This window comes from Prinia subflava, unplaced genomic scaffold (assembly GCF_021018805.1).
Source record: "Prinia subflava isolate CZ2003 ecotype Zambia unplaced genomic scaffold, Cam_Psub_1.2 scaffold_353_NEW, whole genome shotgun sequence".
Lineage (NCBI taxonomy): Eukaryota > Metazoa > Chordata > Aves > Passeriformes > Cisticolidae > Prinia > Prinia subflava.
In genome coordinates this window covers 975-21181 of record NW_026960875.1, presented here as the reverse complement: position 1 = coordinate 21181, position 20207 = coordinate 975, and the positions used below count along the sequence as shown (strand labels likewise).

Below are 20207 nucleotides of genomic sequence, written 5' to 3'. Positions count from 1 at the left end.
GGATGGGGGTTCCTATGGATCCTATAGGGGATGGGGGTTCCTATGGATCCTATAGGGATGGGGGTTCCTATGGATCCTATAGGGGATGGGGGTTCCTATGGATCCTATAGGGCACAGGGGGCTCCTATGGATCCTATAGGGTACAGGGGGCTCCTATGGATCCTATAGGGTACAGGCAGTTCCTGTGGATCCTATAGGGTGTGGGGGTCCCCTATGGATGCTATAGGGTACAGGGGGTCCCCTATGGATCTTATAGGGCCATGGGGTCCCCTATGGCTCCTATAGGGTGTGTGGGTCCCCTATGGCTCCTATAGGGTGTGGGGGGTCCCCTATGGATCCCAGGGGGCCCCTATGGCTCCTATAGGGTGTGTGGGTCCCCTATGGATCCTATAGGGTGTGGGGGTCCCCTATGGCTCCTATAGGGTGTGTGGGTCCCCTATGGATGCTATAGGGTACAGGCAGTCCCTATGGATCCCAGGGGGCCCCTATAGGGTGTGGGGGTCCCCTATGTCCCCCCCCGGGTTAGTGTGTTAGTGCCCCTCCCCCAGCACGCGCCGTTAACCAAATCCGCCTTTATTAGCCCCGAACTCGTTAAAAACGCCCCGGCCCCGCCCCCTACAAAACCTGTACAGCGCCCCTCCCCCACCGCGGGCCAGGGGGGCCCGGGGCCTAATGAGCCCTCATTAACCCGAGCGCCTTCATTAACCTCATTAACCCCTCTGACCTCATTAACCCGAGCGCCTTCGTTAACCTCATTAACCCGAGCGCCTTCGTTAACCTCATTAACCCGGAGCGCCTTCGTTAACCTCATTAACCCCTCTGACCTCATTAACCAGAGCGCCTTCGTTAACCTCATTAACCTGAGCGCCTTCGTTAACCTCATTAACCCCTCTGACCTCATTAACCAGAGCGCCTTCGTTAACCTCATTAACCCCTCTGACCTTGTTAACCTCATTAACTGCTGACCTCATTAACCAGAGCGCCTTTGTTAACCTCATTAACCCCCGACCTTGTTAACCTCATTAACCCGGAGCGCCTTCATTAACCTCATTAACCTGGAGCACCTTCGTTAACCTCATTAACCCCTCTGACCTCATTAACCCGAGCGCCTTCGTTAACCTCATTAACCCCTGACCTTGTTAACCTCATTAACCCGGAGCGCCTTCGTTAACCTCATTAACCCCAGAGACCTCATTAACCTCATTAACTGCTGATCTCATTAACCCGGAGCACCTTTGTTAACCTCATTAACCCCTGACCTTGTTAACCTCATTAACTGCTGACCTCATTAACCCCAGGGACCTCATTAACTCCTCTGACTTCATTAACCTCATTAATCCCTGACCTCATTAGCCTCATTAACCCCTGTGACCTCGTTAACATCTGACCTCATTGACCTCGTTACTCTCCACCTCATTAATCTCCCCCAGCACCCAATGATCCTTAATGAGTCCCCAGCAATTAATGAGCATCACCAAGCTCCCTGCCCCCTAACGAGCCCCTCCAGGTCCCTAATAAGCCTAATGAGCCTTAATGAACTCCCCATAACCTAATGAGCCCCTCCAGGTCCCTAATAAGCCTAATGAGCCTTAATGAACTCCCCATAACCTAATGAGGCCCTCCAGGTCCCTAATGAGCCTAATGAGCCTTAATGAACTCCCCATAACCTAATGAGCCCCTCCAGGTCCCTAATGAGCCTAATGAGCCTAAATGAACTCCCCATAACCTAATGAGCCCCTCCAGGTCCCTAATGAGCCTAATGAGCCTTAATGGGCCACCACATCTGGGTCCCCTCCACTAACGAGCCCCAGGACCTTCACTGCCTTCTAATGAGCCTTAATGAGCTCCCCATAACCTAATGAACTTCTCCAGGTCTCTAATGAGCCTAACAAGCCTTAATGAGCTCCCCGTAACCTAACGAGCTTCTCCAGGTCTCTAATGAGCCTTAATGAGCCTTAATGAGCTCCCCGTAACCTAACGAGCTTCTCCAGGTCTCTAATGAGCCTAACGAGCCTTAATGAGCCTGCAGCACCCAAAGGCGGCCAAGATTGGGGTCCCCCCTGCTGACCCCCCCAGCTCCTCCACATCCTAATGAGCTCTAATGAGCCTTAATGAGCCCTAATGAGCCCCTCACCTGCTGAGACCCCCAGCTCCTCCACATCCTAATGAGCTCTAATGAGCCTTAATGAGCCCTAATGAGCTTCCTCACCTGGCTCCCCTCACCTGCTGACCCCCCAGCTCCTCCACCATCCTAATGAGCATTAACAAGCCCTAATGAGCCTTAATGAGCCCTAATGAGCCCCTCACCTGCTGACCCCTGACCTGCTGACCCCACACCTGGGTCCTCTCACCTGGGTCACCCCCAGCTCCTCCACCACCCTAATGAGCACTAATGAGCACTAATGAGCACTAACGAGCCCCCACCACCGGCTGACCCTTCACCTGCTGACTCCACACCTGGCTCCCCTCACCTGCTGAGCCCCCCCAGCTGCTCCACCATCCTAATGAGCCTTAATGAGCGCTAATGAGCCCCTCATCTGCTGAACCCCCAGCTCTTCCACCATCCTAATGAGCCTTAATGAGCCTTAATGAGCCCTAATGAGCTTCCTCACCTGGCTCCTTCACCTGCTGACCCCCCAGCTTCTCCACCATCCTAATGAGCTCTAATGAGCTCTAATGAGCTCTAATGAGCAGTAAGGAGCCCGAATGAGCCCCCTCACCTGGCTCCTCTCACCTGCTGACCTCCCAGCTCCTCCACCATCTTAATGAGACTTAATGAGCCTTAATGAGCCCTAATGAGCCCCTCATCTGCTGACCCCCCAGCTGCTCCACCATCCTAATGAGACTTAATGAGCCTTAATGAGCCCTAATGAGCTTCCTCACCTGGCTCCCCTCACCTGGCTCCCCTCACCTGCTAAACCCCCCAGCTCCTCCACCATCCTAATGAGCTCTAATGAGCTCTAATGACCACTAATGAGCTTCCTCAGCTGGCTCCCCTCACCTGCTGACCCCCCAGCTCCTCCACCATCCTAATGAGCTCTAATGAGCTCTAATGACCACTAATGAGCCCTAATGAGCTCCTCACCTGTTAACCCCTCACCTGGCTCCCCACACCCGGGTCCCCCCCTCACCTCGCTCCCCTCCCCCCTCCCCTCCCCCCTAGGCCCCCACTGACTTGGCGCCGTCGTGGCCGCGCCGGGGCCGCCCGTAGAGCACCACGGCCGCCAGCACCATGGCGGTGCCGGCCAGGAAGGGCGCGCGCGGCCGGAAGCCGAACAGGTGCGCCGAGGCGGCCGTGGAGGCCAGGATGGAGAGCGCCGTGGCGAAACCCTTGAGGATGTTGTCGGCGTAGCGCACCACCACGGCCACCAGCAGCCCGCCCGCCGCCTGGTTCACCACCACGGCCCACACGGCGCCGTTGTAGCCGTAGAAGAAGCCGAGCGCGGCCACGGCGGGGCCCTCGGCGGCCAGCATGGCGCCCAGCCCCACGGCCGTGCCCACGGCGCCCAGCTGCACGTTGCGCAGCCAGATGGAGCCGCCCGAGCGCTTCAGCAGCCGCTCGAAGTAGACGCCGGCGAAGCCCGAGGACAGGCAGGACGCGGCCACGGCCGCCAGCCCCACGGCGTAGCTCTGCGCCGGCGCGCCGGGGCCCGGCGACGGGGACAGCGCCTCGGGGCCCGGAGCGGCCGCCCGCGCCTGCTCGGCCTGAACCAGCGCCACGCCGGCAAAGAGCAGCGCCAGCGACAGCCACTGCAGCCGCGACAGCGCCGTGCCCAGCAGCAGCACCGAGAACAGCGCCGTGGTGAGGATCTTCAGCTGGTACGTCACCTGCGGGGACAGGGGACAGTGAGGGGACACACAGGGGACAGAGGGGACACTGAGGGACTGCGGGGACAGAGGGGACACTGAAGGGACACTGAGGGACAGCAGGGACACTGAGGGGACAAAGGGGACGCTGAGAGACAGCGGGGACACACAGGGGACAGGGATGGGGACACCTGAGGGGACAAGGACACCTGAGGGCACAGGGACACACAGGGACACACAGGGACAGCGGGGACAGGGTTACCTGCAGGGACAGGGACAGAGTCACATGGGGACAGGGTCACACAGGGACAGGGTCACACAGGGACAGGGCCACATGGGGACAGGGACACCTGTGGGGACAGGGACACCTGCAGGGACAGGGACACCTGCAGGACACTGCCACAGGTGCAGGAACAGCAACACGAGCACTGGGACAGGGACACCGCAACTGGCACAGGGACACCACGAGTGCCACAGGGACACCACGGATGGCACAGGGACACCAGCAGGGTCACAGAGACATGGACACAGGGACACCACGAGTGTCACAGGGACGCCACGACTGTCAGAGGGACACCACAACTGGCACAGGGACAATTGTCACAGGGACACTGTGAGTGTCACAGGGACACTACGGATGGGGACAGGGACACCATGAGTGACACAGGGACACCACGAGTGTCACAAGGACACCACAAGTCTCACAGGGACATCACGAGTGCCATAGGGACACCACGACTGTCACAGGGACATGGACACAAGGACATGACGACTGTCACAAGGACACCACGAGTGACACAGGGACACGGTGATGTCACAGGGACACCTCCAGGGTCCCCAGGGTCTCTGAGCCCACCCCCCTGTCCCCTGTCCCCCCCCAGGTGCCACCTGTCCCCGTGCCCACCTGGAAGGTGGCGGCGGGCAGGTTGGAGATGGCCACGTACTGCAGGTTGTTCTGCAGGGTGTAGATGAGCGAGGGCACGGCCAGGCGCAGCGTGTCCCCAAACTGTCCCACCACGGCCTCGTGCAGCGTCACCGCCGTCTGCCGGACACTGCCTGGGGACAGCGCGAGCGGCCCTGTCCCCTCGTGTGTCCCTGTCACCGTCACCCCTCCCGTGTCCCCTCCTGTGTCCCCGTCGTGTGACACCCCCCGAAGGGCCCACCCCCCCAGCCCTGCTCACCTCAGAGTGGAGGAGGAGGAGACAGTGCCAGGTGTGTCCCTGTCCCCCCATGTCCCCAGTGTCCCCATGTCCCCAATGTCCCGAATGTCCCCCTGTCCCCAATGGCCCCAATGGCCCCAGTGTCCCCATGTCCCCAATGTCCCGAATGTCCCCCTGTCCCCAATGTCCCCAATGGCCCCAGTGTCCCCATGTCCCCTATGTCCCCAATGTCCCCCATGTCCCCAATGTCCCCAATGTCCCCAATGTCCCCATGTCCCCCAATGGCCCAAATGTCCCCATGTCTCCCAGTGGCCCCGTGTCCCCAGTGCCTCACCATGTCCCCAGTGTCCCCAGTGTCCCCAGTGCCCCTACCCCTATGCTGGATAAGCAGCAGCAGCAGGCACAGACTCCACATTCCCAACGTCCCCCATGTCCCCAGTGTCCCCTCAGTGTCCCCAATGTCCCCTGCTCACCCCCGTGCTGTATGAGCAGCAGCAGCAGGCACAGATCACATCTCCCCAATGTCCCCAGTGTCCCCAATGTCCCCAGTGTCCCCATTGTCCCCATTGTCCCCATGTCCCCAGTGTCCCCATTGTCCCCATTGTCCCCAATGTCCCCATGTCCCCTCAGTGTCCCCAATGTCCCCAGTGTCCCCATTGTCCCCAATGTCCCCATGTCCCCTCAGTGTCCCCAATGTCCCCAGTGTCCCCAATGTCCCCAGTGTCCCCATTGTCCCCATTGTCCCCAATGTCCCCATGTCCCCTCAGTGTCCCCAATGTCCCCAGTGTCCCCATTGTCCCCAATGTCCCCATGTCCCCTCAGTGTCCCCAGTGTCCCCAGTGTCCCCTGCTCACCCCTGTGCTGGATGAGCAGCAGCAGCAGGCACAGACCCTGTGTCCCCATTGTCCCCAGTGTCCCCATTGTCCCCATTGTCCCCATTGTCCCCAATGTCCCCAATGTCCCCAATGTCCCCAATGTCCCCAGTGTCCCCTCAGTGTCCCCAATGTCCCCATGTCCCCTCAGTGTCCCCAGTGTCCCCTGCTCACCCTTGTGCTGGATGAGCAGCAGCAGCAGGCACAGACCCTGTGTCCCCAGTGTCCCCATTGTCCCCAATGTCCCCATGTCCCCTCAGTGTCCCCATTGTCCCCATGTCCTACCCTTGTGCTGGATGAGCAGCAGCAGCAGGCACAGACCCTGTGTCCCCATGTCCCCTCAGTGTCCCCAGTGTCCCCAGTGTCCCCAGTGTCCCCTGCTCACCCTTGTGCTGGATGAGCAGCAGCAGCAGGCACAGACCCTGTGTCCCCAGTGTCCCCATTGTCCCCAATGTCCCCATGTCCCCTCAGTGTCCCCATTGTCCCCATGTCCTACCCTTGTGCTGGATGAGCAGCAGCAGCAGGCACAGACCCTGTGTCCCCATGTCCCCTCAGTGTCCCCATGTCCCCTCAGTGTCCCCAATGTCCCCATGTCCTACCCCTGTGCTGGATGAGCAGCAGCAGCAGGCAGGCGCTGCCCTTCATGGCCTCAGCCAGCACCACGGCCGTGGTGGGCAGGAAGCGCTCCCCGGGCAGGGTGCGCACGTAGCGGATGCTCAGCACCAGCGACGCGTTCTGCAGCACCAGCACGCCCAGGCTGGCGTACTTCACCCGCCGGGACACTGCGGGGACAGCGGGGACACGGGGTCAGCCCTGCCATCCCCTCCCCGGGACACTGCGGGGACAGCGGGGACACGGGGTCAGCCCTGCCATGCCCTCCCCGGGACACTGCGGGGACAGCGGGGACACGGGGTCAGCCCTGCCAACCCCTCCCCGGGACACTGCGGGGACAGCGGGGACACGGGGTCACCGGGGAGAACTGCCACCAACCCCCCCGGGACACTGTGGGGACAGCGGGGACACTGCGGGGACAGGGGGTCAGCCCTGCCATCCCCTCCCCAGGACACTGCGGGGACAGTGGGGACACGGGGTCACCGGGGAGAACTGCCACCAACCCCCCCGGGACACTGCGGGGACAGCGGGGACACCACAGTCACCGGGGGACAGCAGGGGGACAGCCCTGCCAACCCCCCCAGGACGCTGCGGGGACAGTGGGGACACGGGGTCAGCCCTGCCAACACCCGGGGACACTGTGGGGACAGCGGGGACACGGGGTCACCGGGGGACAGCGGGGACAGCCCTGCCAACCCCCCTGGGGACACTGCAGGGACAGCGCGGACAGCGCGGTCAGCCCTGCCAACCCCCCCGGGACACTGTGGGGACAGCAGGGTCAGCCCTGTCAACCCCCGTGGGGACACTGCGGGGTCACGGGGGGAGCACTGCCACCAATCCCCCAGGACACCGTGGGGACACTGCGGGGAGAACCGCCACCAAGCCCCCCGGGACACTGCGGGGACACTGCAGGTCACTGGGGGCAGGGGACAGCGGGGAGAGCGGGGGGACACCGGGCTGAGCCTCACCAGCCCTGCCGGGACCTGGAACGGGACCCCCGGGACAGAGAATGTCACCCCCGGGACACCGCGGGTCCCTGGGCACGGTGCGGGGGACACCGGAGGGAGCCCCGCCACCCCCGCCGGGACCCCCGGGACGGGGAACGGGACCCCCGGGAGAGTGAATGGGACCCCTGGAACGGGGAACAGGGCCCCTGGGCTGGGGATCGGCACCTCCGGGACACCGCGGGTGCCCCTGGACCTGCCCCAAAGCCCCTCTGTCCCCTCTGCCCCTCTCCCCCCTCTGTCCCCCTCCCCACTCTGTCCCTCTGTCCCTCTGTCCCTCTGTCCCCTCTGTCCCTCTGTCCCCTCTGTCCCTCTCCCCACTCTGTCCCTCTGTCCCTCTGTCCCCTCTCCCCGCTCTGTCCCCCACCAGGGCCACCCCCAGACCCCCGTGGGCGCCCCCCGCCCCCTGCTCGACCCCAGCCGCCCTCACCCCGCAGCCCCCGCTCGGACCCCCGGCCGGATCCCCCTGCCCCCTGCCCATCTCCCCCTGCCCATCTCCCCCTGCCCCTGCCCGCGACCCCTGCCCGTCTCCCCGTGCCCCCCTGCCTGTCTCCCCCTGCCCCTGCCCGTGCCCCCTGCCCATCTCCCCCTGCCCCTGCCCCCTGCCCATCTCCCCCTGCCCCCTGCCCGTGCCCCCTGCCCATCTCCCCCTGCCCGTGCCCCCCTGCCCGTGCCCCCTGCCCATCTCCCCCTGCCCATCTCCCCCTGCCCATCTCCCCCTGCCCGTCTCCCCTGCCCTCTCCCCTGCCCTCTCCCCTCACCCGTCGCGGGCCCCGCGGACTCTCCGGAGCCGCCGCCGCCGTCCGCCGCCCCCGGGGCCGCCATGGTGGCACCTGCTCAACACTTCCGCTTCCGGCCACGCAGCGGCCCCGCCCACCAAGGGGGAGCCGCTCCGCCTCCGTTGGGCGCAGCCAATCCCCGCGCGCATCTCCGCCGGGAGCTCCGCCCCCTCTGCCGGTCTGACCAATCAGCGCTGGCCTCGCGTGCTTCCCGCCGCGGCCTCGAGCTGGTCCCGCCTCTCTCCCGTGAAACCACGCCCTCTCCTCTCACTGACCAATCGCCGCGCTCTCTCCCTGTCACACCCCCTCAGGCCCCGCCCAGCACTCGCACCACCTCCTCCCCCTCAAAATCGACCAATCCCCGCTCGCCTTCCTCACTCGCCCACCAATCAGCGCCCTCCGGCGGCGGCTCCGCAGCCAATCAGAGACGGCGGCGCCCGGCGGGCCCCGTGCATTCCAAGATGGCGGCGGTGCCGGGCGGGTCGCGGCGCTTCGACCCCGCGGCGCTGGGGCTGGACCCGTCCTGGCGCCTCACGGCCTACGGCGAGCTGCGCGGCTGAGGCTGCAAAGTCCCGCAGGAGACGCTGCTCAAGCTCCTGGCGGGACTCGAGGGGCAGCGCCCGGGAGGAGGAGGCGCAGGGGAAGGGGCCGAAGCGGAGAGCGGCGGGGGCCCGGCGCTGGGTGAGAGCGGGGGGAGCCTGGGGGCGCCGGGAGCGCTCCGGGGCTCGGAGACGCGGCTGAGGGGGGCGGAGAGGACTCGGGGGAGCCCTCAGAGGGGGCGCGGGGGGTCTGGAGAGGCTGAGGGGGCTCAGGGACCCCTCAGGGACCACTCAGGGACCCCTCAGGGAGGATTTGGGGGGGCTCAGGGACGGCTCAGGGACAGCTCAGGGAGGGCTCGGGGGGGCTCAGGGCGGGTTCGGGGGGGCTCAGGGACGGCTCAGGGCCATGGCGGGGGCGGCCTTGAGGCCGTCTGCAGGACGCGAGACAGACCGGGGGGGCTCGGGGGGGGCTCAGGGCCGCCTCAGGGAGGGTTGGGAGGGCTCAGGGAGGGCTCGGGGGGGTTCGGGGGGCTCAGGGACGGCTCAGGGAGGGTTGGGGGGGCTCAGGGAGGGCTCGGGGGGGTTCGGGGGGCTCAGGGCCGGCTCAGGGCCATGGCGGGGGCGGCAGAGCGGCCTTGGGGCCGTCTGGAGGACGCGGGACAGCCCGGGGGGGCCGCGGGCACGGGACGGGGGAATGGGGCAAAGGTGGCCTGGCGGGGGGAGGGGAAGGGGGCAAAGGGCGCTGGGGGGGAGGGGAGGGGGGAGGGGCCCCCTCGGATCCGGTCCCGCCCCCAGCAGGATCCGCGTTCCCCTCCCAATCCGGTCCTGCCCCGTCCCTGTGTCCCCCACCCCCAGAGGGGTGTGTGCCCCCCGTGCTGGGCTCTGTGCCCCTCTTTGATGGGCCCTGTGCCCCCCGTGCTGGGCTCTGTGCCCCCCGTGCTGGGCCCTGTGCCCCCCGTGCTGGGCCCTGTGCCCCCGTGCTGGGCTCTGTGCCCCCGTGCTGGGCTCTGTGCCCCCCGTGCTGGGCTCTGTGCCCCCGTGCTGGGCCCTGTGCCCCCCGTGCTGGGCCCTGTGCCCCCGTGCTGGGCTCTGTGCCCCCCGTGCTGGGCTCTGTGCCCCCGTGCTGGGCTCTGTGCCCCCCGTGCTGGGCTCTGTGCCCCCCCGAGGGCTCTGTGCCCCCCATGAGGGGCTTTGTGCCCCTCTGTGCCCCCCGTGCTGGGCTCTGTGTTCCCCCTGAGTGTTCTGAACCCCCTCTGAGCCCCCCATGATGGGTTCTGTGCCCCCTCGAGTGCTTCTTGCCCCCTGGTGCCCCCCTGAGTGCTCTGTTCCCCCACAATGAGCCCTGTGCCCCCCTGAGCCCCCAGTGCCCCCCTGTGCCCCTATTGAGCGCTCTGTGCCTCCCCCTGAGCCCCCCGTGCCCCCCGTGCCCCCCATGCCCCCCATGCCCCCCGTGTCGCTGACCCCGTGCCCCGGTGCCCGCAGGCATCGGGCTGGACTCGTGCGTGATCCCGCTGCGGCACGGGGGGCTCTCGCTGGTGCAGACCACCGACTTCTTCTACCCCATCATCGATGACCCCTACATGATGGTACCCAAAAACCCACCCGGGACCCCAAAACCCCTCCTGGGACCCCAAAAACCCTCCTGGGACCCCTCTGAGACCCCAAAAACCCACCCGGGACCCCAAAAACCGCCCTGGGACCCCTCTGAGACCCCAAAAAACCCCCCCGGGACCCCAAAACCCCCCCCCGGGACCCCAAAACCCCCCCCGGGACTCCTCTGAGACCCCAAAAACACACCCGGGACCCCAAAAACTGCCCTGGGACCCCAAAAACCCACCCGGGACCCCAAAACCCCTCCTGGGACCCCTCTGGTACCACAAAAACCCACCCTGGGACCCCAAAAACCGCCCTGGGACCCCAAAAACCCACCCCGGGACCCCAAAAACTGCCCTGGGACCCTCCTGGGACCCCAAAACCCACCCTGGGACCCCAAAAACCGCCCTGGGACCCCAAAAACCCACCCCGGGACCCCAAAAACTGCCCTGGGACCCTCCTGGGACCCCAAAACCCACCCTGGGACCCCAAAAACCTATTCTGAGCCCCTCTGGGACCCCAAAAAACCCCCTGGGACCACAAACCCTGCCAGGGAACCCCTCTGGGACCCCCAAAACCCATCCTGGGACCCCCAAAAACCCCTCTGGGAACCCCAAAAAACCCCATAACCCCCTCTGGGACCCCCAAAACCCACCCTGCGACCCCAACCCCCCCCGAACCCCTCTGGGACCCCCAAAAAAAACCCCTGGGACCCCCAAAAACTCCCCCTCTGGGACCCCAAATCTGCTCCTGAACCCCTCTGGGACCCCCAAGTCCCCCAAGGAACCCCCAAACCCCTCAGGGGTGCCCCCCAATTCCCCCCTGATTCTCTTCTTCCCTCTTGGGACCCCCCAAACCTTCCTGGGCCCCTCCCCAAATCCTTTTGGGGTCTCCCAATTCTATCCTGGACCCCACAAATCCCACCCTGGGCACCCCCAATCCCACCCTGGGCACCCCAAATCAACTCAGAACTTCCCAGTCCCACCCTGGGCACCCCCAATCCCACTTGGAGACCCCCCAAATCCCACCTGGGCACCCCCAATCCCACCCTGGACCCCCTGAATCCCACCCTGGGCACCCCCAATCCCCTCTGGGCACCCCCAATCCCACCCTGGGCACCCCAAATCCCACCCTGGACCCCCTGAATCCCACCCTGAGCATCCCAAATCCCTCCTGGGCACCCCCAATCCCCTCTGGGGACCCCAAATCCCACCCTGGGCACCCGAATCTCTCCTGGGGACCTTCAAATCCCTCCTGGGCACCCCAAATCCCACCTAGGGACCCCCAAATTCACTTAGAACGCCCCAAATCCCACCCTGGTCACCCCGAATCCCACCTGGGGACCCCAAATCCACTCAGAATCCCCCAATCCCACCCTGGGCACCCCAAATCCTCCGGAGAGCCCCTCGAAATCCCCTTGGGACCCCCCAAACTCTCTCCCAAAACACCCAAACCCCACCTTGGGCCCCCTGATCCCGTTTGGAGCCCCCCAAACGCCCTCAGGGCCCCCCAAACCCTCCCCCCCACAGGGCCGCATCGCCTGCGCCAACGTCCTGAGTGACCTGTACGCCATGGGGGTGACAGAGTGTGACAATGTCCTGATGCTGCTGAGCGTCAGCCAGCGCATGAGCGAGCAGGTGACACACAGGGGGTGACACTGGGGACACAGAGTGTGACAATGTCCTGATGCTGCTGAGCGTCAGCCAGCGCATGAGCGAGCAGGTGACACACAGGGGACACACAGGGGTGACACTGGGGTGACACAGGGGTGACAGAGTGTGACAATGTCCTGATGCTGCTGAGCGTCAGCCAGCGCATGAGCGAGCAGGTGACACTGGGGACACACAGGTGACACACAGGGGACAGGGGGGTGACAGAGTGTGACAATGTCCTGATGCTGCTGAGCGTCAGCCAGCGCATGAGCGAGCAGGTGACACTGGGGACACACAGGTGACACACAGGGGACAGGGGGGTGACAGAGTGTGACAATGTCCTGACGCTGCTGAGCGTCAGCCAGCGCATGAGCGAGCAGGTGACACACGGGGGACACACAGGGGTGACACTGGGGTGACACAGGGGTGACAGAGTGTGACAATGTCTTGATGCTGCTGAGCGTCAGCCAGCGCATGAGCGAGCAGGTGACACTGGGGACACACAGGTGACACACAGGGGACAGGGGGGTGACAGGGTGTGACAATGTCCTGATGCTGCTGAGCGTCAGCCAGCGCATGAGCGAGCAGGTGACACACAGGGGGTGACACTGGGGACACAGAGTGTGACAATGTCCTGATGCTGCTGAGCGTCAGCCAGCGCATGAGCGAGCAGGTGACACACAGGGGGTGACACTGGGGACACAGAGTGTGACAATGTCCTGATGCTGCTGAGCGTCAGCCAGCGCATGAGCGAGCAGGTGACACTGGGGACAGGGAGAGGGGACATGGGGGTGACAGGGACAAGGGGGGACAGTGACACTGGGGGTGACAGTGGTACTAAGGGTGACAATGACATTGGGGGTGACAGGGACACAGAGTGACAGGGGCACTGAGGGTGATAGGGGATACTGGGAGTGACGGGACACTGGAGGTGACAGTGACACTGGGTGACGGTGACACTGGGGGTGATGGGACACTGAGGGTGATGGTGGCACTGAGGGTAACAGTGACACAGGGTGGCAGTAGCACTGAGGGTGACGGTGATACTGGGGTGACAGTGACACTGGGTGACATTGGGTGACACTGACACTGGGGGTGACAGTGATACAGAGTGACAGTGACAGAGGGGGACAAGGACACTGAGGGATGACAGTAACACTGGGGGGTGACAGTGAGGCAGAGTGACAGGGACACTGAGGGTGACAGGGACCCAGGGGGATGACAGTGACACTGGGTGACAGTGACACTGAGAATGACAGTGACACTGGGTGACAGTGACACGGGGTGACAGTGACACTGAGAGTGACAGTGACACTGGGTGACAGTGACACGGGGTGTGACAGGGACACGGTGACAGGGTCCCGGGGTGACAGTGAGGCAGAGTGACAGGGACACTGAGGGTGACAGGGACCCAGGGGGATGACAGTGACACTGAGGGTGACAGTGACCCGGGGTGCCAGTGACACGGCAGTGACAGTGGCACTGGGGGTGACAGTGACCCAGGGTGCCGGTGACACGGGGTGACAGTGACACGAAGTGACAGTGACACTGGGGGTGACAGTGACCCGGGGTGCCGGTGACATGGGGGTGACAGTGACCCGGGGTGCCGGTGACATGGGGGTGACAGGGACCCAGGGGTGACAGTGACCCGGGGTGCCGGTGACATGGGGGTGACAGTGACCCAGGGGTGACAGTGACTCAGGGTGCCGGTGACACTGGGGGTGACAGTGACTCGGGGTGCCGGTGACACGGGGGTGACAGGGCCCGCGCTGTCCCCCCAGGAGAGGGACAAGGTGATGCCGCTGATCATCCAGGGCTTCCGGGACGCGGCCGAGGACGGGGGGACGTCGGTGACAGGGGGACAGACCGTGCTCAACCCCTGGGTCATCGTGGGGGGCGTGGCCACCGCCGTGTGCCAGGCCAGCGAGTTCATCATGTGAGTGGGGGCGGGGCCACACTGCTTGTCAATCATCTCTGGGAGGGGCGGGGCCACACTGCCTGTCAATCATCTCTGGGAGGGGCGGGGCCACACCGCCTGTCAATCATCTCTGTGAGGGGCGGGGTCACACTGCCTGTCAATCATCTCTGTGAGGGGCGGGGCCACACTGCCTGTCAATCATCTCTGTGGGGGCAGCGCCACACTGCCTGTCAATCATCTCTGTGAGGGGCGGGGTCACACTGCCTGTCAATCATCTCTGTGAGGGGCGGGGTCACACTGCCTGTCAATCATCTCTGTGAGGGGTGGGGTCACACCGCCTGTCAATCATCTCTGTGAGGGGCGGGGCCACACCGCCTGTCAATCATCTCTGTGAGGGGCGGGGCCACGCTGCCTGTCAATCATCTCTGTGAGGGGCGGGGCCACACTGCCTGTCAATCATCTCTGTGAGTGAGGGGCGGGGTCACACCACCTGTCAATCCTCTGTGGGGGCGGGGCCACACTGCCTGTCAATCATCTGTGTGAGGGGTGGGGTCACACTGCCTGTCAATCATCTGTGTGAGGGGCGGGGCCACACTGCCTGTCAATCATCTCTGTGAGGGGCGGGGTCACACTGCCTGTCAATCATCTCTGTGAGTGAGGGGTGGGGTCACACTGTCTGTCAATCATCTCTGTGAGTGAGGGGTGGGGTCACACTGCCTGTCAATCATCTCTGTGAGTGAGGGGTGGGGTCACACTGCCTGTCAATCATTTGTGTGTGTGTGAGGGGGTGGGGTCAGTGCCACCTGTCAATCATTGTGTGGGTGGCAGGGGCGGGGCCTGGGGCAGGGCTGTCAATCAAAGGCACCATTGGAGTGGTGGGAGGGGCTTTGAGGGGGTGTGGCCATCACCACGTGTCAGTCAAGGATTGTCATGAGTGGTGGGTGGGGCTTGGGCAGGGGGCAGGGCCACTGCTGCCAATCAAGTGGGTTTGTCCTGTGAGTGACAGGCAGGGCTGGGGGCGGGGTTTGGGGACACAGGGCGGGGTTTGGGGACACAGGGGCAGGGTTTGGGGACACGGGGTGGGGTTTGGGGACATGGGGTGGGGTTTGGGGATATGGGGGCGGGGTTTGGGGACATGGGGGCGGGGTTTGGGGACATGGGGCGGGGTTTGGGGACACGGGGGCGGGGTTTGGGGACATGGGGTGGGGTTTGGGGATATGGGGTGGGGTTTGAAGATATGGGCGGGGCTTGGGGACATTGGGGCGGGGTTTGAGGACATGGGGGCGGGGTTTGGGGATATGGGGCGGGGTTTTGGTATTTGGGGCGGGGGTTGGGGACACGGGGCGGGGTCTGGTGACAGGGGGCGGGGTTTGGGGACATGGGAGCAGGGTTTGATGATGGGGGCGGGGTTTGGGGACACAGGGCGTGGTCTGGTGACGGGGGCGGGGTTTGGGGACACAGGGGCAGGGTTTGAGGACACAGGGCGTGGTCTGGTGACAGGGGGCGGGGTTTGGGGACATGGGAGCAGGGTTTGGTGATGGGGGCGGGGTTTGGGGACACGGGGGCGGGGTCTGGTGGCAGGGGGCGGGGTTTGGGGACATGGGAGCAGGGTTTGGTGACAGGGGCGGGGTTTGGGGACACGGGGGCGGGGTCTGGTGGCAGGGGGCGGGGTTTGGTGACAGGGGGCGGGGTTTGGGGACACGGGCCATGCCCCCCTGACCCCCCCGCCGTGCCAGGCCGGACAGCGCGGTGCCCGGGGACGTGCTGGTGCTGACCAAGCCCCTGGGGACGCACATGGCCGTGACCGCGCACCAGTGGCTGGACATCGTGAGTGACACCGGGAGGGGACAGGGACACTGTGAGGGCAGGGCCAGCCCGGTGCCCCCGGGGCGTGGCAGTGTCCCCGGGGCTGTCCCTGAGGCTGTCCCCGTGTCCCGCTTGTCCCCTCAGCACCCGAGCGCTGGAACAAGATCAAGCTGGTGGTGACACGAGAGGAGGTGGAGCTGGCGTACCAGGAGGCCGTGAGCAGCATGGCCACGCTGAACCGCACCGGTGGGGACACTGGGGACACTGGGGACACTGAGGGGACACTGGGGACACCCTGGGGGGACACTGGGGAGGGGACACGGGGGAGGGGAACGTGGCTGTGAGCAGCATGGCCACGCTGAACCGCACCGGTGGGGACACTGGGGACACTGGGGGACACCTGGGGACACTGAGGGGACACTGGGGACACCCTGGGGACACAGGGGAGGGGACACGGGGGAAGGGGAACGTGGCCATGTGCAGCATGGCCACGCTGAACCGCACCGGTGGGGACAGTGGGGGGACACTGGGGACACCCTGGGGACACTGGGGGACACTGGGGAGGGGACACGGGGGAGGGGAAATGGCCGTGAGCAGCATGGCCACGCTGAACTGCACCGGTGGGGACACTGGGGACGCCCTGGGGACACTGGGGAGGGGACACGGGGAAGGGGAACATGGCCATGTGCAGCATGGCCACGCTGAACCGCACCGGTGGGTGGCACTGGGGACACCTGGGGACTCTGGGGACACCCAGGGCATCCAGGGGGACTCCCAGAGCCAGCCCAGATGTCCCCTGGGGGATCCCGAAGTCACTGTGGGTGTCCCCAGGGTCACCCTAGGGTTGTCCATAGGCCCTAAAGTGATCAGGGGGTCCCCCAAAGCCACCCGAGCTGTCCCCAGAGCCACCCCAGGGTGTCCCTAGGCCACGCTGGGTGTCCCTAAAGCCCCCCCAGATGTCCCCAAAGCTGCCCTGGGTGTCCCTGTGCTGCCCTTGTGTGTCCCCAAGCCACCCCTGTGTGTCCCCAAAGCCACCCTCGGGTGTCCCCAAAACCGCACCAGATGTCCCCGTGCCACCCCTGCATGTCTCTGTGCCTCCCCCCGCGTGTCCCCGGCGTCTCCCTGTGCCCTGTGGGTGACGTGTCCCTGTGTATCCCTGTGTCCCCTTTGTGTTTCCGTGCCCGTGTCCCCGTGTGTGACCCGGTTGTCCCCCCTGTGTGACCCATGTCCCCCTGTGTGACCCATGTCCCTTTGTCCCCGTGTGTGTCCCTGCATGTGTCCCTGTGTCCCCGTGTGTGACCCGGTGTCCCCCTGTGTGACCCATGTCCCCCTGTGTGACCCGTGTCCCATGTGTGACCCGGTGTCCCTGTGTGTGACCCGTGTCCCATGTGTGACCCGTGTCCCATGTGTGACCCATGTCCCTTTGTCCCCGTGTGTGTCCCTGCATGTGTCCCTGTGTCCCCGTGTGTGACCCGTGTCCCCGTGTGTGACCTGTGGCCCTGTGTCCCCATGTCCCCGCACCCCGTGTGTGACTTGTCCCTGCACCCCATGTAACCCCTGTCCCTGTGTCCCCGTGTGTGACCCATGTCCCCGTGTCCCCCTGTGTGACCCGTGTCACGGTGTCCCCCGTGTCCCGTGTGTGACCTGTGTCCCCGTGTGTGACCCATGTCCCCGTGTCCCCCTGTGTGACCCGTGTCCCTGTGTCCCCATGTCCCCACGCCCCGTGTGTGACTTGTCCCTGCACCCCATGGTAACCCCTGTCCCTGTGTCCCCATGTGTGACCCGTGTCACGGTGTCCCCGTGTCCCGTGTGTGACCCATGTCCCCGTGTGTGACCCGTGTCCCCGTGTGTGACCCGTCCCCGTGTCCCCCTGTGTGACCTGTGTCACGGTGTCCCCCGTGTCCCGTGTGTAACCCGTGTCCCTGTGTCCCCATGTCCCCACGCCCCGTGTGTGACTTGTCCCTGCACCCCATGGTAACCCCTGTCCCTGTGTCCCCCTGTGTGACCCGTGTCACGGTGTCCCCGTGTCCCGTGTGTGACCTGTGTCCCCGTGTGTGACCCGTGTCCCCGTGTGTGACCCGTCCCCCGTGTCCCCCTGTGTGACCTGTGTCACGGTGTCCCCGTGTCCCGTGTGTGACCCATGTCCCCGTGTGTGACCCGTGTCCCCGTGTGTGACCCGTCCCCGTGTCCCCCTGTGTGACCTGTGTCACGGTGTCCCCGTGTCCCGTGTGTAACCCATGTCCCCATGTGTGACCCGTGTCCCGTGTGTGACCCATGTCCCCCGTGTGTGCCCCCGTGCCCCCGTGTGTGACCCATCCCCGTGTCCCTGTGTCCCCCGTGTCCCTGTGTCCCCCGTGTCCCCGTGTGTGTTCCCCGTGTCCCCGTGTCCCCCATGTGACCCGTGTCCCCATGTCCCCCCAGCGGCGGAGCTGATGCGCAACTTCGGGGCACACGCCCCCATGTGTCCCCATGTCCCCCTGTCCCCCAGTGTAACCCGTGTCCCCCCGTGTCCCCCCGTGTCCCTGTGTCCCCTGGTGTGACCCGTGTCCCCGTGTCCCCGCAGCGGCGGGGCTGATGCGCGCCTTGTGTCCCCGTGTGTCCCCGTGTGTCCCGTGTCCCTGTGTGACCCCTGTCCCTGTGTCCCGCAGCGGCGGGGCTGATGCGCGCCTTCGGGGCGCACACCCCCCGTGTCCCCCCGTGTCCCCCCCCGTGTGTCCCCATGGTCCCCCATGGTAACCTGTCCCGTGTCCCGCAGCGGCGGGGCTGATGCGCGCCTTGTGTCCCCATGTGTCCCCGTGTGTCCCCGTGTGTCCCCGTGTCCCTGTGTGACCCCTGTCCCTGTGTCCCCTGTCCCGCAGCGGCAGGGCTGATGCGCGCCTTGTGTCCCCGTGTGTCCCCCTGTCCCCCGTGTGACCTGTGTGTCCCCGTGTCCCCCAGCGGTGGGGGCTGATGCGCGCTTGTGTCCCCGTGTGTCCCCTGTCCCCCGTGTGACCTGTGTGTCCCCGTGTCCCCCAGCGGCGGGGCTGATGCGCGCCTTGGTGTCCCCGTGTGCCCCCGTGTCCCCATGTCCCCCATGTGACCCGTGTCCCCGTGTCCCCCAGCGGCGGGGCTGATGCGCGCCTTGTGTCCCCGTGTGCCCCCGTGTCCCCATGTCCCCCATGTGACCCATGTCCCCATGTCCCCGCAGCGGCGGGGCTGATGCGCGCCTTCGGGGCGCACGCGGCCACGGACGTGACGGGGTTCGGGGTGCTGGGGCACGCGCGGGCGCTGGCGGCGCAGCAGCGCCAGGACGTCGCCTTCGTCATCCACAACCTGCCCGTCATCGCCGGCATGGCGGCCGTGAGCCGCGCCTGCGGCGGCCGCGGGGGGCTCCTGCAGGGGACGGCACCGGAGACATCCGGTACGGGAATGGGGAAATGGGAATGGGAATGGGGCAAATGGGAATGGGGAAATGGGAATGGGGGAAATGGGAATGGGAATGGGGGCTGCTGCAGGGCACCGCGCCGGAGACATCCGGTACGGGAATATGGGAATGGGAATGGGAATGGGAATGGGAATGGGAATGGGAATGGGGAATGGGGGCTCCTGCAGGGCACCGCGCCGGAGACATCCGGTACGGGAATATGGGAATGGGAATGGGAATGGGAATGGGGGAAATGGGAATGGGGGATTGGGAATGGGGGCTGCTGCAGGGGACCGCGCCGGAGACATCCGGTACGGGAATGGGAATGGGGAAATGGGGAAAATGGGAATGGGAATGGGAATGGGAATGGGAATGGGAATGGGGGAAATGGGGAAAATGGGAATGGGGGAAATGGGAATGGGGGGCTGCTGCAGGGCACCGCGCCGGAGACATCCGGTATGGGATGGGGAAATGGGGAAAATGGGAATGGGAATGGGAATGTGGGGGCTCCTGCAGGGGACGGCGCCGGAGACATCCGGTATGGGACTGGGAATGGGAATGCGGAATGGGAATGGGAATGGGAAGGGAATGGGAATGGGAATGGGAATGGGAATGGGAATGGGACTGAGAATGGGAATGGGAATGGGGGCTCCTGCAGGGGACGGCACCGGAGACATCCGGTACGGGAATATGGGAATGGGAATGGGAATGGGAATGGGAATGGGAATGGGACTGGGGGATTGGGGGCTGCTGCAGGGGACCACACCGGAGACATCGGGTACGGGAATGGGAATGGGAATGGGAATGGGAATGGGAATGGGACCAGGGGCTCCTGCAGGGCACCCGCGCCGGAGACATCGGGTATGGGAATGGGGAAATGGGAATGGGAATGGGGGAAATGGGAATGGGGGAAATGGGAATGGGGGACTGGGAATGGGGGCTCCTGCAGGGCACTGCGCCGGAGACATCCGGTACGGGAATGGGAATGGGGAAATGGGGAAAATGGGAATGGGGGAAATGGGGCTGGGGGGAATGGGGGCTGCTGCAGGGGACCACACCGGA

General features: G+C 65.1%; 2 protein-coding genes and 3 long non-coding RNA genes across 6 annotated transcripts; 2 read left to right on the top strand and 3 right to left on the bottom strand.

Moving 5' to 3' along the window:
* Window positions 1-557: 557 nt before the first annotated feature.
* On the bottom strand, window positions 558-860 carry LOC134565348 (uncharacterized). Its single transcript, XR_010083880.1, has 2 exons — window positions 725-860; window positions 558-679 (listed from the first exon to the last, which is right to left on the bottom strand). It is a non-coding gene; the product is annotated as an uncharacterized LOC134565348 (long non-coding RNA).
* LOC134565350 (uncharacterized) lies at window positions 772-2693 on the top strand. Its single transcript, XR_010083882.1, has 3 exons — window positions 772-1507; window positions 1626-1931; window positions 1992-2693. It is a non-coding gene; the product is annotated as an uncharacterized LOC134565350 (long non-coding RNA).
* LOC134565349 (uncharacterized) lies at window positions 2653-3133 on the bottom strand. The gene is made up of 3 exons (XR_010083881.1): window positions 3002-3133; window positions 2817-2897; window positions 2653-2742 (listed from the first exon to the last, which is right to left on the bottom strand). It is a non-coding gene; the product is annotated as an uncharacterized LOC134565349 (long non-coding RNA).
* Window positions 3134-3158: 25 nt separating this feature from the next.
* On the bottom strand, window positions 3159-8366 carry SLC35A2 (solute carrier family 35 member A2). Of its 2 annotated transcripts, XM_063424868.1 has the most exons (4): window positions 8217-8365; window positions 6439-6621; window positions 4712-4863; window positions 3159-3828 (listed from the first exon to the last, which is right to left on the bottom strand). In XM_063424868.1, exons 1-4 carry the CDS (start codon window positions 8278-8280, stop codon window positions 3160-3162), a joined length of 1068 nt encoding a protein of 355 aa, XP_063280938.1. In that variant the 5' UTR covers window positions 8281-8365; the 3' UTR covers window position 3159. The 2 variants fall into 2 exon arrangements, with proteins under 2 accessions (XP_063280938.1, XP_063280939.1); XM_063424869.1 differs by lacking the exon at window positions 6439-6621 and having other exon boundaries at window positions 8217-8366.
* Window positions 8367-12225: 3859 nt separating this feature from the next.
* Window positions 12226-19150, top strand: LOC134565345 (selenide, water dikinase 1-like; the record flags this gene model as incomplete). Its single annotated transcript, XM_063424866.1, has 5 exons — window positions 12226-12296; window positions 13800-13954; window positions 15673-15763; window positions 15889-15988; window positions 18930-19150. Coding segments are annotated over exons 1-5 (603 nt in total), but the record flags the coding sequence as incomplete, so codon positions are not given.
* Window positions 19151-20207: the final 1057 nt, after the last annotated feature.

Excerpts from the sequence above, each read along its gene's own strand:
- SLC35A2 (XM_063424868.1), bottom strand. The coding sequence starts at position 8,280 with ATGGCGGCCCCGGGGGCGGCGGACGGCGGCGGCGGCTCCGGAGAGTCC. Across the intron at positions 6,622-8,216 it reads GTCCGCGGGGCCCGCGACGG|TGTCCCGGCGGGTGAAGTAC; the intron begins GTGAGGGGAGAG and ends CTGTCCCCGCAG. Across the intron at positions 3,829-4,711 it reads TGCCCGCCGCCACCTTCCAG|GTGACGTACCAGCTGAAGAT; the intron begins GTGGGCACGGGG and ends CTGTCCCCGCAG.